The sequence below is a fragment of the Chrysemys picta genome, chromosome 2 (assembly GCF_011386835.1).
Source record: "Chrysemys picta bellii isolate R12L10 chromosome 2, ASM1138683v2, whole genome shotgun sequence".
NCBI lineage: Eukaryota > Metazoa > Chordata > Testudines > Emydidae > Chrysemys > Chrysemys picta.
In genome coordinates, this window is record NC_088792.1 from 207429555 (window position 1) to 207445802 (window position 16248).

At 42.2% G+C, this 16248-nt stretch overlaps 1 protein-coding gene across 5 annotated transcripts in view; it reads left to right on the forward strand.

Annotated features, from left to right (window-relative positions):
• MYOM1 (myomesin 1) overlaps positions 1 to 16248 on the forward strand; it is a 98974-nt gene that overhangs the window by 59162 nt on the left and 23564 nt on the right. For all 5 annotated transcript variants that reach the window (XM_065585322.1, XM_065585323.1, XM_065585324.1 and 2 more), the window contains 7 exons: positions 858 to 984; positions 1971 to 2155; positions 3196 to 3310; positions 9194 to 9350; positions 10381 to 10487; positions 10640 to 10684; positions 15520 to 15656. In XM_065585322.1, the coding sequence (XP_065441394.1) occupies positions 858 to 984; positions 1971 to 2155; positions 3196 to 3310; positions 9194 to 9350; positions 10381 to 10487; positions 10640 to 10684; positions 15520 to 15656 (873 nt within the window). The remainder of the gene's footprint in view (positions 1 to 857; positions 985 to 1970; positions 2156 to 3195; positions 3311 to 9193; positions 9351 to 10380; positions 10488 to 10639; positions 10685 to 15519; positions 15657 to 16248) is intronic.

A 16248-nucleotide genomic window follows, 5' to 3' on the forward strand; every position in this document is an offset into this window, starting at 1 on the left:
GGCTGTGGCCTAAAGAAGTCATGGTCTGGGGCTAGATCCTGATCCAGCTTGCAAGTATGCTACCATCTGCAGCACATAATTGCCAGGGGTGCACACAGCTGCTTTTCAAATGAGTGCCGGCGTATACCTCACTGCAGGGACAGCTCCCACATCAGCAGGCTGAATTATGTAATTAACGCATGGCTGGTGACACTCTGCTCCCTACCTACCTAGCACAATGTCTAACAGTAAAGATAGTTTTTCGTTGTTGGTTTTTTTACAGTTTATGCACATTTAGAACATTCATAGGCTAGGTCTACACTACAGACCTATATTGGTATAACTATGTCACTGAGAGGTGTGAAAAATCCATACCTCTGAGCGATGTAGTTATCTACATCCCAACCTAACCCCCTGTGTAGACATCGCTATGTCGATGGGAGAGCTTCTCCCCCGACATAGCTTCCCCCTCTGGGGGTGGATTAACTATGCAGATGTGAGAAGCTCTCCTGTCAGGTGTAGTAGTGTCTTCACTAAAGAGCTAGAACAGTGCAACTGCACCACTGTAGTGCTGTACACGAAGACAAGCCCAGAGTCTCAAACCTTCCTCAGTTTGCTGAGATGTGGCTGCTTATAGAAGGTATTGCCCAGGTGTCAGTGCACAAAGGTAGCTTTTGTAGTGCCTTTTCATTCTTAAATGATTGAAAAGAAATGAAAGTATACATAACTGATTTTGAATATTGCTTTCACCTGTTCATTGTACAGGCTTTATAAAGAGGGTTTGTATCCTAGAGTTTACATATGTGACAGTCATCAGTACAATCTCCTTCTACAACTTTAAAGCAAGGTTAATGGGTATTGTTTTCTTAATCCTGCAGATTCACAATTTGAAGGAAAACATGGTGTACCAATTCCAAGTGGCTGCTGCTAACCTAGCTGGGGTCGGCACACCCTCCCCACCTACTCGATCCTTCAAATGTGAAGAATGGACCATTGCTGTTCCAGGTAAAAATCTAAACAAAACATCAAAGCTCAGCATCATTCAGTGGAGCATACCAACCCCCCACTCTACACAAAATGAGAGAGGAAGGCTGCTGGCTAGAATAGGGTTCTGTTCTTATTCTCAGCAGGCTGCATCCTGAGGTCTGCTATGGGTTTGCTGCTACACCTGCTGTGTGCTCTCAGTTCACTTCCAATAGAAGTCAGTGGAAGTAAAGTATCAGAGGGGTAGCCGTGTTAGTCTGGATCTGTAAAAACAGCAAAGAGTCCTGTGGCTGCATGCATCCGACGAAGTGGGTATTCACCCACGAAAGCTCATGCTCCAATACGTCTGTTAGTCTATAAGCTGCCACAGGACTCTTTAATGGAAGTAAAGTTGCTCTGCACATAAGGCTCTCCATTGCTTTGCAGAGCCATTTACACCTGTGCAAAGTGGGTGTTAAACATTGCTCTTCTCATTTGGTAGCATTTAATACCCACTTTGCAGCTAATTGTTTATTTATTTTCTATTTAGGTTCCTATACTACATCTATGCCTGGTGTAAATGTCTACACAAGGTGCAAGGCAGTGAAGAAACAGGCCCTTTAGCCCTGTCCTAAGCATGTCAGTTCAGGGCCAGATCCAATACCCATTGAAGTTAATGCAAAGACTCCCATTGACGTCAATGGGCATTAGATCAGGCTCTCAACAAATGAATGAGTTTAATAATTAACTTCTCTCCCTATCATTTGATGAGGCTGGTCATTTATGTTTGATTGACATATTGTAGGTTAGAAAAAAAGGAAATAGGATCATTTTGGGAGCTAGTTCATTTTGAACATGGCCAGGACTGTATAAGATCACAGGTACAATGGAGTTGCATCTACTTACACCCACTCTGAATTTAGCCCACAGTCTTTTTGAGATGGTACATTTTTCATTTGTTTTATGCAATGGCCTGCTTGTGGCTTTATTTAATGCACAAGATTCCAACTTTTTTTTTTATCCTTTAGGACCACCCCATGATCTCTTATGCACTGAAGTTAGAAAAGACTCTTTGGTTTTACTGTGGAAACCACCAGTTTACATTGGCCGTAATCCTGTAACTGGTTACTATGTTGATGTAAAGGAAACAGAAGCAACAGACGAACATTGGAGGAGTGTCAATGAGAAGCCAATTGCAAATAAATTCTTAAAGGTAATCAGTTTTGGAACCAAATTCAATTATACCAGTGCAACTTCTGTGAAGTCAGTTCTAGATACGCCATTCTATTTTGGTAGTGCTTCCTTATAGTTTTAGACTTACCAAGCTATGTTGTGCCCTCAATTACACCCATGTAATCCTAGCAGAGTCACATAGGGGTTTAACTTGGAAAAGAATTTAGCCCAGTAAGTCTAAAAATAAAAGAACGCACTACCAAAGTGAAATGGCATTTCTAAAATAAGGTTATAATACAGATGTATCCTCTGTATTTCCTGACTCAAAGGTGAACACAAGTGGCAAATCACTGCGGTGTGTGCTGTGAAAATATGACAGGATGACTGGTTTTAATATAATATACCCTGTCATCTCATTTTTTTGAGTTTGTAATTTAGATGGCTAGGCTATTATGGTACATAATTTCATGGAGCAATTTCTAAATATAAGATTAACTGTATCTTGATTCTAAACATTCTTCCAAGAGTGTACAAATGTATACATACATTTGAAATTTGTATATTTCAAAGGTCATTTAAAAAAAACACTTCATTTTAAAATGTGATCTTCGCTTGTGTATTTTTAAAGAGACATTGGAATGTAGTATAGCCTCAAACTGGATGTTAAAATCATTATAATCCAATAGAGAATGACATCCAGATTCTAAATATCTATGGTTTGAATTATTGACTCTGACTACAATTTTTTTAAAAGCCAGAATTGACCTGCAGTATTTTTGTTCTGCTGCTGCAGAGGCAGATGGACTGCACAAGAGTTAAAAACATCCTGTTCCCAGAAATGTGCTAACATCATTGATGACACCATCAAAAATGCTGGCTAGACTCAAGTAGCAAACAAAAATAAGTCACGTTAGCCTGGATGGGAGGGACATGAGGAAAGTGGAAGTTTCCAAGTGAAAAAAGAGGGGGGAAAAAGAGGAAGATATATTATTGTCAAGCCGCCAAACTAGTATTATAGATATGGAAGAGTAAAATGAAGTGCTCAGTAGTGTGCTGTGCTTCTCTATTTGCTTGTTCTAGGTCAGTGGCCTAAAGGAAGGTGTCAGCTATCTATTCCGAGTGCGAGCAACAAATCAGGCTGGTGTCGGGAAACCTTCTGATACCACTGACCCTGTCGTAGCAGAAACACGACCAGGTTCGTTTACACTCTTGTTTTGCATCTGCATTAATACAGGTTCATATTTATCAGACATGCTCATAATCAGAGAATACACACAAAGGAACTGAACCCATATGTCCTTCGATGTATTACCAATGCACCAAGCCCTTTTCCTATAAAGGATACCAGCTGAGTGAGACTCTTTACCTCCTTTATAAAATAAGTTTTCTGAATACACTTGGATGCCTATACTATACATACACACAAATACTGGAACACACAAATATGGTAAAATAATATTTGTATGCAATTGCAGATAAATACAGGGTCCAGTTGTTCCCCTAGATCAGGGCATGGAGTGTAACTTCCACACTTAGGTTTTACTTTTCCCCAGATAGAAGGGAGATCAGCTGCTGCTGCCACTGCAGCTCATATCCCTTCTGTCCCTTGACTCACAGAGAGTTCCTGGGGAGGGGACAGGCTGTGAATGGGCCAAGGAGAATGATCTTTTTCTCCCTTGGCACCAACAGTAAATCCTTTCACAAGTTAACACAGACACCCTCCTTGCTGTGGAGACTACCTTTACATGGAGAGCTCAGGGCAGCTGCTGATTGGAGAAACACTTGCAGCATGGCTACAATGAATCCACAATGCTAGAAAGGTGTGGAGAGAAGCAGGGAACCCAAGAGTCAGTGTGGAGGCACAGAATCCCCACACAGCTGGACCCAGAACTCCAGTGGATCCATGGGTTTCATATAGGTATCTGAGTATCTGTGGTTTTGGACTCTGAACCCCTGTTATTTCCACAGAGGACATAGCCCTTAATAAAACAGAAAAACATGGAGGAATCTCTATGAGCCTCATAGAGCTTTCCTCCCTCCAGATCCTTTCCATTGGTATTTCCATAGGAAGAGGCTGTTGGGCCCATGGATTTTTAACCTACTCATAAGAGATAGTACTGTTGTTAGAACTGACACACAATACATGAAACTAATAAAAACAAACACAAAAGTAAAACATCTAAGATGCTGAGGTTCATGCAGGTATATTTTTTGTGTGCTGTAAACACAAGCTGCAAGAGGGGGGAGGGACAGCTCAGTGGTTTGAGCATTGGAGTGCTTAAACCCAGGGTTGTGAGCTCAATCCTTGAAAGGGCCATTTAGGGTTCTGGGGCAAAAAATATAGTTGGGGATTAGTCCAGCTTTGAGCAGGGAGTTGGACTAGATGATCTCCTGAGGTCCCTTCCAACCCTGATATTCTATGATGAAAAATGTACCTCCAAAATCTTCTTAAAATACATAATTTAATATAAGATGAACACATCTAAGGCTGCAGTCTAGTTCTAGGAGCTCCTTGAGCCATTGCAACTTTTGCCAGTAGCCAATGATAGCAGGACAGGGCCCTTAGGATGTCTACACTTCAATAAAACATCCCGTCTCAGCTGACTCAGGCTTGTGGGGCTGAGGCTATAAAATGGCAGTGTAGATGTTTGGACTCACACTTGGAGCCCTGATTTTGGGATCCCATGAGGGGGGGAGGATTCCAGAGCCCAGGCTCCGCTAGTGCCTGATGTCTATTCTGCAATTTTAGAGCCCCACAGCCTGAGCTCTGTGATCCCAAGTCAGTTGACGTGGTCCTGCTGCGGGTGTTTCATTGAAAGCCATAGCGTCTTATTGTTCTGACATTGGGTTATGCACAATGGAAACAGAAAACCTCATGAAATAAGAATTGGATGAACATTTTCCTCAAAGTTTCTGCTTCCCTTTGAGGATTAATGCTTAGCCTTCAGACTGATAACACAAGCTTGTCATGCAATAGCAACCCCCACACATATCAAATAAGGAATCTCACATATAATTTCAGTTCCAACAGAATGAGAATTTAAGCAGTCATTCAGAGCTGGGGATACTTTTTTACCACCTGCAAGGAGATTTAAGCCTTGGCTACACTCAGGAATTCACAGCGCTGCCGCGGCAGCACTGTGAAGCGTGAGTGTAGTCGCGCCGCCAGCGCTGTGAGAGAGCTCTTGCAGCGCTGTATGTACTCCGCCTCTCCAAGGGGAGTAGCTTGCTGCGCTGCGAGCAAGCATGCAGCGCTGCAGGCTCTGATTACACTGGCGCTTTACAGCGCTGCACTCGCTGTGCTCGGGGGGGGGGGGGACGTTTTCACACCCCTGAGCGCAGCAAGTTGCAGCGCTGTACAGCGCCAGTGTAGCCTCATAATTCCCATTGAGATCTATGATAGCTGCAGTAAGGTGTGTGTCTAGAGTAATAGGGCCAAGTTCAGCAGAGAATGTCCACAGCCCTTAACGCTGGGGGCAAGGCTGCAGAGCTGCACCCTGGCTGTTACCCATATGGGACCCTTGTCTCAGGATTTCATTATTGCTCGGGGGTACAGAGCTGGGGTCGGATTCCAAGTCCACAAAGCAGGAGAGTCAAGATTTGGCCCAACAAAGTTCTCCGGGAAGCTCAGGGCCAATTAATCTTGTAGTGACTTTGTTGTTGGCACATACTTTTAGCTCAGATCTGTAAATATGGTCAATGCCAAACTACACTTCTTATGAAGGGTTAAGAAAAGACAAAACAAATCTCTCAGAAAGGCAAAAATCTGGTTAAAAATGCTTTCACTCAAACCATGCAAATCTCAGGCACAATCATGACATTTTAAAAAACTGGTCTCAAATCTTCTGGAAAGGTAGTTTCCCAACTAATGTTGGCATTATTAAGATCTTGGATAGATGCAAAATATTATTTTAGTCAGATGGGTCTCTCTCTGGAGAATTCCTGCATTTTGCAAATAGAATTGCAGTGTTACTTTTGGCGAATAAGTCAGAAATATCAGCAGGAGAGCAAGATCTCTAACCCAAGAGGAATAGAAACTTAAATAAATATACTGAAAGAATTATTTCTGTCAGTAGGACTGGAGGCAATCTCCTATTTCCAGCATGTTTGGGTAATATGGTCAAATATTTTGTATTTTTTTGTTTCTAATTTGCCAACTATGTACACTTTTTCCTTATAATGTTTTAAAAGGTAAAATTAAATAAAACAGTTGGCCCAAACAAACAGCAAACCCTCAAACAAACCTATATCTTTAGCTATAACTTAGTCTTGATTTCAAAGTGATTTCATTGTGTATGTTTTCCACAGAAAATCCCAGGGCTCTGAGGAGTATGCTTTAACCCTTTTTCAAATCCCGTTGTGCCAGCCCCTAGTTCTGATACTGCTCACTGCAAAGTAGAATTAGGTCCCGATTCTGCAAAATCATCTGTGTGGGTGGACCATTGCACCTGCATGAAGCACCATTAACTATAGTAGGACTCTGCCCAGACATAAGGGTCTACCCACAGGTATCAGATTGCAGGATCAGGGCCTTAAACCTCACCTATGTCTTCAGCTGAGGATTCTCCTTATGTAGAGCCAACACAGGGGCATATTGGAAGAGTGGCTTTTAGATGAGCTCCTGTCTAGAGTGCTGCTGTGCTCTGGCAATCCTCAGCTGCTAGAACAGGGATCGGCAAACTTTGGCACGCGGCCCATCAGGGAAATCCGCTAGTGGGCCGGGACAGTTCGTTTACCTGCAACGTCTGCAGGTTCGGCCGATCGCAGCTTCCACTGGCCGTGGTTCGCCATTCAAGGCCAATGGGGGCTGCGGGAAGCAACGGTCAGCATATCCCTCGGCCCGCCCACTTCCCGCAGCCCCCATTGGCCTGGAGCGGCGAACTGCGGCCAGTGCGAGCTGTGATCAGCCGAACCTGCGGATGCTGCAGGTAAACAAACTGTCCCGCCCCACCAGCGGATTTCCCTGATGGGCTGCATGCCAAAGGTTGCCGATCCCTGATCTAGAAACATGCTTTAGTTTCTTAGTGACCTGTTTAAGTATATATGGTAGAGATAAAGCAAAATGAGAAAAAAATGAACTTATAAAAATGCACCCTGAGTTGTATAAACAACACCACTGCCAGTTAGGGGGAGGGATAGCTCAGTGGTTTGAGCATTGGCCTGCTAAACCCAGGGTTGTGAGTTCAATCCTTGAGGGGGCCACTTAGGGATCTGGGGCAAAATCAGTACTTGGTCCTGCTAGTGAAGGCAGGGGGCTGGACTCGATGACCTTTCAAGGTCCCTTCCAGGTCTAGGAGATGGGATATCTCCATTAATTTATTTATATTTATATAAATGCTGAGTGGTAGTAGTAATATATAGTGAATGCAAGCTAATGAAGTGTCAAGCATATTGCCTTTTGAATTGCTCTTATAGCAGAGTTTTTGCATATTACCTACACTGTCATCAAAAGATTGATAAGCTAACAATGTGCAATGGAAACAAACACTAATGACATGTCAAATGGTGAATTTCCATATAATGGATTACACTGGTAAATTTACAAACATGTTACTGCCCAGTAAGAGATATGTAGACCTCAGACTTTATTTATCATTCATGGGTACTTTACATGTATTTCTGAACTGCATATTGCATTTCGGAAAGGGCTGATAAATGATAATACTGGTATAGCAACAAATATTGATCTCTCCTTTTATTAAACATTTATGGCAAGCTATAAGCAATAAGACAGTCAGTTACATGTTCACAGACTACTTTATTACCAAGGAATGTGCTTCTGCTCACAGTATTGGAGAAGCCATGTATAGTATTAGGATTATGGGAACAGGACTCAAGAAATGTGCTGGAAATAAAGCACTTATTACTAATTTCTGGATATCCTGATGGCTTTTTGTGAATGAGGTCCTTTTCTTAAGATATAACATTTTAGAGGAAAAGTATGTCATTGACATTTTAGGCAGTTCAAGACACTCTCAAACTGAATATTATAACATCAGAAGCCTTTTTAAAGTATAAGGTCCAGTTCAGTTCAGAGCTGTGCAAAAAACAATGGATATTCTTCAAGTCCTCTTGAATGAACAGTGCTTCCAGTTGTTAGATAAAAATTACCTCCACATTCGACACGGGGGAAGAGCCATCTCTGCACCCATACAGAAAATGCAGTTCTCTTGGCTGCACAGGTATGCATGAAAGGCAGATCCTAGGTATATTCTGGCCCTGGACTTGTTATTCCCCATTCAGTGCCCTACCAGTGCACACTGGATGGTCCTACCCTTACCAAAGCTTGCAGGCACTGAAGTAGCAAGCAGTATTCAAAACCAGCTCTTGGTTTGAACCAAGGTGTTGCACTTAGCTGCCAATCACAAATACACTCCCTATTGGTGTGCACAGGATGCATTCCATAGGCCATTTCAGGGCAATATGTCAGACTTGATTAATCCAACATCTGTACGTGTGAATGAGCTGCTGTGTGTAACACTATTAGTTGCACGAGTGCTACTGTGATGATTCATTTGTGAAATTAATATGAATTCTTAATTTCCTATTCACCCCTCCACCTTTCCCAAGTATACTCTTGTGTACGTGGCATGAACTTGTATTTTACTAGAAAATTAGAAGTTTTCCCTATGTAAAGAATACAATGAATAGCCCTTACTGTGGCAGGTATTGCTTTTACAATATTTTCAACATTTAATGCATTTTAATGGACTTGCATTTGTTCTTGTTCAGTTTTTCCAGTGCATTTAATTTTATTTTTAAGCCTGAGATAAGGCTTCTTTCAGCCCAGGGCCCAATGCTGCAACCTTCATGTATGCATAGTCCTTAATTATGTGCAAGTAATCTCATTGACCTATGTACCCTTTTTAATTTGTTCATTACTTCAGTGGAATTACGCACCTAGATAAAGACTCTTCTCATTGGTAAAGGATCAAGGACACTAGCCTGTTGCAGCAGCTTATGTATGTGCAGAAGGAAGGAAAGGGCTCTGCTTAATTTACCCTGTGAATGATGTGCATGCAAATAATTTATGCTGCTTTCTATTAAAAAGTAGACATGCTTTGTTTTGCTCTTCCAGGAACTAAAGAAATGGAAGTAGATGTGGATGATAATGGAGTCATTTCCCTGAACTTTGAATGTGACCAGATGTCTCCAGATTCTAAGTTTGTCTGGTCCAAGAATTATGAACCAATTGAGGATGAATCTCGATTAGCCTTTGACGCCAAAGGCGGAAAGTAAGGAACCTTGCTTATAACAACTCTGTTATATTTAGAAATCTTGGGAATCACAGAAATCCATCCCTTTGGAGGTGGACCTCACCAAGATTATTCATGCCCTTGTCACTGGAAGGTTAGATTATTACAGTGCTGTCTACATGGGAGACCACCTTCAGACTATTGCACACACACAACGATGCATCCCACTTGTTTAAGCAATGCTTCAGATAAAGAGCACACTACACTTCTGCTCTCTAACCTGCACTGGCTACCAGATTTGCAGGTGCAATTTAGTATTTTTTAAACATATTTAACCTAAATTGTTTTGATCCTGACTGCTTCAAAAACTTTCCCATATTATACTGCACTCGTTGCATTCCTTTGAGGTGCTGGAGCAAACAACACTCTGGTTTGATCAGGAGGGAGCTGGTGGTGGGGCATTCTCAGTGAATATTGGAACATTTTTGTTCACCAGATCCCAGATTTGGTGACTTTCAGCATGGTCTGGATCACCTGTTTCCCCAGGCTTTTTCTCGGGAGGAAGGAGATGCAAATATACAGGTGCAAAAGTAACATATATGGAAGAAGAAATGGATGTATGAGCCCTGCCAATCGTAGCACCCCAGAAACCATGTGACATTCCCCTCCCTGTTTATAGCCATCCCTAACACATCCCTGACATCTCACATGAAAACAAAGTCCAGAGAGATGTTTCCTAGAACCAGCCTGTATTTACCATACTCCCAGCAATATGAACCCTTTCTGGCATCTTTATTCCATCTCTCATATGCTCTACCCTGCAAGCTCCCATTTCTCTTCCCTGCAGGACTAAGCTGGACTTATTCAGATCTTTCATGTACCAGATACACAGTCTGGGGGGGGGGGGGTTCAACATGTATGGTAAACACCATGGGATATACCCACTTTTTCACTGGTTATGCCCCATACTCTCCTGTTCAGCCAGAGCCACAGCAGATGCAGCACCCACTAGTAGGGGAAAGGGAGATGTTCTGATTCAGGGTTTTAATCAAAATGTTTTTGTCTGAAGGTCAAAAGCTGCTTTTAAAGATCTTGGGGAAGATGATTTGGGCATTTACTCTTGTGCTGTCACAGACACTGATGGAGTTTCATCAAGCTACACAGTAGATGAGGAAGGTAAGGAAAAAAACTATTTCTTACGATGCCTGCTTTATCTTTCACATCTCACTTCTTTTTCTGCACTACATGAAAAAGTAAGAGACTCTGTGATCATTATAACTGTTAAAACAGAAACGCATACGTAACATCTCTTTTTAAAATTTTTGTAGAGATGAAACGCCTGCTCGCTCTCAGCCATGAGCACAAATTCCCAAGTAAGTGAAATGAGCATGCTCATAGAAGAGATATTGGCATGAGTCCCTGCCAGCAACAGCTAGGGGAGCTGCTCCGCTGGCTCACAAGAAAAGCATGCAATGTGTGAAGCGGAGGTTATGGTTTCTACTAGTCAGTCTTTCAATTCTTCCCAGTACATTAATGTATTAATTGATGCCTTTGCTGTTTATTTAGATGCTGCTCTCTAGCTGTACAGTATAATCTATATATTGGATGTGTAGTAAGCATTCCAATGGATTTGTTTTTTTTCTGGAGCGCTGAATTTTACACTTACTCAGGACCCTATGAGTTGCCAAGCCAGTGTGAGAGTTTATAATTTTCTGCCCCTTTAACTTTAGCTGGCAATATTACTGCAATGTAAGTTAAGACCAAATTCAAGGTTAACAAAACAAAACATCACAGCAAGTCCAGCTAGAATGCACCATCTGCACAGGAGTTTTCCTTCTGAACTTCCCCACCTTCTTCTTTTTCTGTTACTGTAGACAACCTGACCATTCTTCCTGTTACACAGGTCTGTACCTTGAGGACTATATTTAATGATTCCCTCGCCTACTAGCTACAGGTTTTATTTATCACTATGCTACTCCAGTTTTAAGCTGGTGCAATACCACTGTTTTAAACAGAGTCACAATGGCGTATAACCGAAGTAACACAATGGTGAATCCAGTCCCGTATATCCAGGTCTAAATCTTGCCATATCTTCCTCCACTACATGTCTAAGTTCTGACTATTCCTCTCAATCCCAGTAGCTAAAGTTCTTGTCCATCACCTCCTATCTTTATCTCAGCTACTCAAACCTCCACCCCTCCAGTCCATCCAAACCGTGACTGCTAAAATGGTCTTCCTTGCCTATTAGTCTGACCACAACACCTCTCATTCTGAATCCCTTCACTTTCTCCCTTTTCTACACCACTTCAAGGCCCTACACAACTCTACTCCGGTCTACATATCCGTCATGGTCTCTTATTGTGTCATGCACTAACTGGCCTTTTCTGATCCAGTGATGCCAACCTCGATGTCCCACTTGTTTGCTTCTTCCCCAAAAACCTCCATGACTTTTTCTATGCCATTCCCTACATGTGGAATGACCTCCCAAACTCTACAATCTGCTACCTTCTCATCATTCAAATCTCTTTTTAAGACTTACTTCTTCTATGATGTCACCAAAAGCAAGTCAACAATATTATTAATTTATAATAAAATCAGCAACAAAAATAAACTCTTAATTGTACCTTCATACCCAAAGTTAGTAACCACAAAGTCGTATTCCATCACCCTTTGCCCTTCTTCACCCCATCCCTTCTCTGTCGATTGTTCCCCCTGACTGTGTCATGTTCTATATAAGAGTGTGAGTTCTTCAGGGCAGAGATCACGTCTTTCCCTTTGTATTATCAGGGACCCACCATATATCTAGACACTGTAAAGTATTAAGTAACAATAAGATGAGTTGTATCCGCAAATGCCTAAGAGAAGAGAAAATAGTAATGAGACCCCCTCGGGTATATGAGGAGCTTCAGTCTCACCTCCGGATAAACTATTTTTACAAGCACTAACAAAATTAGTAATGTATGTGAAAATTAATCACTAGAACTTGCATGTTCAACTTAAACACTTGCATGTTAATTTATTTAAACTGCTCAGTGCTTACTTTAACACATTTAACTTGTGTTCAGAAACAACTACAGCTGGCAAGCTTATTGGTAAGTGGGCTGCTTGAGTACTCCACACAAAAGGTATGTCTGCACAGCAAAGAAAAACCCATGGCTGGTCCATACCAACGGACTCACATGGCTCAGGCTGCAAGGCTATTTCATTGCTGTGTAGATTTCTGGGCTTGGACTGGAGCCTGGCTTTTAGGACCCTGCAGGGAGGGAGGTCCCAAGCCTGGAAGTCTAGACAGCAGTGAAACAGCCCCTCAGCCCCAGGCCCACGAGCCTGAGTTGGCTGGCACAGGCCAGCCACGGGTTTTTCTTTGCTGTGTGGACATACCCTTACTGAACATAGACAATGTATGAGTGTAGTAGCTGCACAGGGCCAAGAAGGATGGGTAAGTCCTCTGTATAGCTGCTCTTCAACTTGGTAACTGCTAAAGGAGGTTTAATCAGGTGCTTGTGATAAGTTGAGACACTATACAGAATAGGAAGTAAAACTCAGAAGCAAGATTGTTAAAAGTTTCCAATACAGCTGCCAGTTAGTGCTTCATAATATGGACACATTTTTAAATGAACACTTTTGTTGGAAAGCACGAGGACTCAGTCTTGTTAGTCCTGTGGACTGGGGAGTGACTTCTTTTCATAGAAGAAGATGCCTTTAGCTTATTTTAGTCCTTTATAGAACTGCCTCTGGGAAGCTTGGTTTTTTTCTTTCCATTTTAGGCTAAGATATTCATAGTTAATTACATACAAATCAAGTTAAGACTTTAAAATTGCCACAAACCTGACAGTAAAACAAAAGCAGCACAGCTTAATTTCTTCATTTACACCCACTTCCTGTTGCAAACACTGGTACATCTGGCATTTCTCTCCTTTTGTTTTTAGAGATTAAGTAAGATCCAAGGTGCCTCTCATTTCTCATAGTAAGTGAGGAAGCTTTTTACAGCACCATTGCACTAACATGCAGGAGTCAAAATGAGGAGAAAGTGGTGGTGCTCTGCTCACCTCCCAGTTGCCATAGCCAATCCCCTGATGACTCCATTTGCCACCTTCCCCTTTTCCTGCTAGTTACTGACCATCCTCCTTCCCCTTTTGGCTATTCCCCCATTTCCCTACCTATCAGATGTCTTCAGGTGGGGGAGAAAGGAAGAGGGTTCCCTGCTACTCAGGACAAGGATGTGTGTGTGAGAGAAAGGCAGACAGAGCAGTCTCATGTGCAGAGTGAAGCTTCCACCTGTGCTTCACAGCCTGATTCAGAGCAGGCTGGGAGGCAGCCGCTTTCATGCATGTTGCCTGCTCCAGAAGGTGCGGTAGGGTTCTGGGAGGAGCAAGCAAGTGAAGAGGTGAAAATCTTTAAAGGAGCCATTTCCAGGTGTGAGAAGTGGGAAGAAAAGTGAAAATGATTTGTAAGTTTCACTCCCTGCTGCTGGCAAGTGGAGCTGAGCAATGGAGATGACAAAGGAAAAATGCCAGACTAGCCCTGCTAGAAAACAGGCTAATATGCCCTGCAGTACAGCCTTGTATCTGAAACAGTTTCACAACCCAGAGTTGTGCTGTTCATACTTTGGGTATTCTGTTTTACAGTATAGCATGCATAGCCCCACTTTACTGTTGTTGAGTCCTTTATATGTCACATGACCTCTACCAATATCTATATGATAGGAGAGTTTCACATTTAGTTCTACAGCCATTACCAGACTATATAAACAAATGAAAAGATTCTCCCCCTGATTGTCTCACAAAGATGTTTGTAGATCCATCTCAGTAGCTCCGGGACAATGTCACACCCTTCCATGCATACACTTTACAGTATTCTCACAGATGAAAAACAATGACACACTAATTCAGACTACAAATCTGACATGTCCTTATTATATTTTGGGAGCTCCTCATATACTTATGCTTGTATATGCTGTATACTCATAGGAGATGTTTCAGAGTAGCAGCCGTGTTAGTCTGTATCCGCAAAAAGAAGAACAGGAGGACTTGTGGCACCTTAGAGACTAACAAATTTATTAGAGCATAAGCTTTCGTGGATTACAGCCCACTTCTTCGGATGCATATAGAATGGAACATATATTGAGGAGATATATATACACACATACACACTTGTTATCTAACTGTCTGTCTGTGCTGGGCTAGCTTGATTATCACTTCAAAAGTTTTTTTTCTCTTAATTAATTGGCCTCTCAGAGGTGGTAAGACAACTCCCACCTGTTTATGCTCTCTGTATGTGTGTATATATATCTCCTCAATATATGTTCCATTCTATATGCATCCGAAGAAGTGGGCTGTAGTCCACGAAAGCTTATGCTCTAATAAATTTGTTAGACTCATAGGAGAGTAGAGAAGTGTTCATGTACTGTTTGCATAGCTCTGTGAATCTAGGTAAAAATCAAGGAGAGCTATTTAGATGCTCAACACCTTTCAAAAATCAGTCCCTATATCACTAGGTCTAATTGCTTGTGTTTTCCACGTAAGCTAAAGCCTAAGGAAAAGTTAGAATGAAAATAAGATGAAGACTTGAACTTGTCAATAATGGGAAAACTAAAACCATGGCTAAATGTATTGTAACATAAATGGCCACAATGCCATTCAATGGAGTTGACCCTGCTTACGTCAATAATGAATGTGACTCGTAATGTCAGTGTTTCTGGTTATCTCTTTGAAAACGGAGTGTACTGCTGAAATTTTTGGCATGATATGACACACATGATCAATTCTAGGAATGAAGGACCAGCGTGGGGTTCAGCTGTTTACTTTCTGATTACCCTTGAAGGCAAGACCTTGCAGGCTATTTTTTTCTGCTGAGTCATTTTGACATTTTATTATAACATTACAGAGTGAGTCATAAAGCATGGTTCTTTCTGGGCCATACACACTCACATCATGCTGCAGAGATATTTTCAGTTTACCTTTGAGACAGATTTTTCTTTGAGTTAGAATGGAGCAGCATCAAATATAACTCAAACACTGAATATTTCTAGCTCTACACAGCCCTAGTGACCCGGAACAATAGAACAACTACACAGAGGGTGGGGGCAGACAACACACTTCCATAAATTCTACACCTATCAGTGGGAGAATTGGCTTTTTGACGATGAAAAAGAATAGTTGTGAAACACAGGAAAGATTCTCTTCAGTCTTTTCTTTCCTTTTCGTAGCTGTCCCACTTAAGTCTGAGCTGGCAGCTGAACTTCTGGAGAAGGGACAAGTGCGATTCTGGCTGCAGGCTGAAAAGCTGTCTGGCAATGCAAAGGTCAACTTTGTATTTAATGACAAGGAAATTGTTAATGGAGAGGTATGACTTTTATTGCTTATGGTTTTCTGACTTTTATAAGCAATAGGTATCAATGTTCCAGCTAAGCACTTTGGATATAATCAGGTCCCACTGCTCTAATGCATTTACATGGAAAACATAACATGAAAACATCAGTATAAAGATTGTGCCCACATTCTGAGCTGTGGGTGAGCACTGCTGGATGCAGTTCAGGAGGGTGCACTCAGAGTGGCTTTCTGCCACCTGCAGAGGCAATACATAACTGTGGATAGTGGGGGAGGGCACAACTAAACAATTCTGTGGGGGCACGTGACCGCCCCATGTGTTGCCTCTGCCTTCACTCCCTGAAACTTGGTGTATGTAGACAACATACACTAGCAACTACCTCCTCCTCCTCCTGCTCTCTGTCCTGTGAGTGCCCAGCCCCCTACAGAGCTTGCAGGCATCCCTCCCTGCCTGAATGCTCCTCAATTAATTTAGCCAGTGTTCAAAACAAGACCAACAAAAGGAGCAACACAATTGGGAGGCACAATCCCCCACACGCCATCAGGATGGGTGGCACCAGGGTGGGATGGTGCTTGGGGACTGGATCGTCTCAGTGAACAAGAAGTTG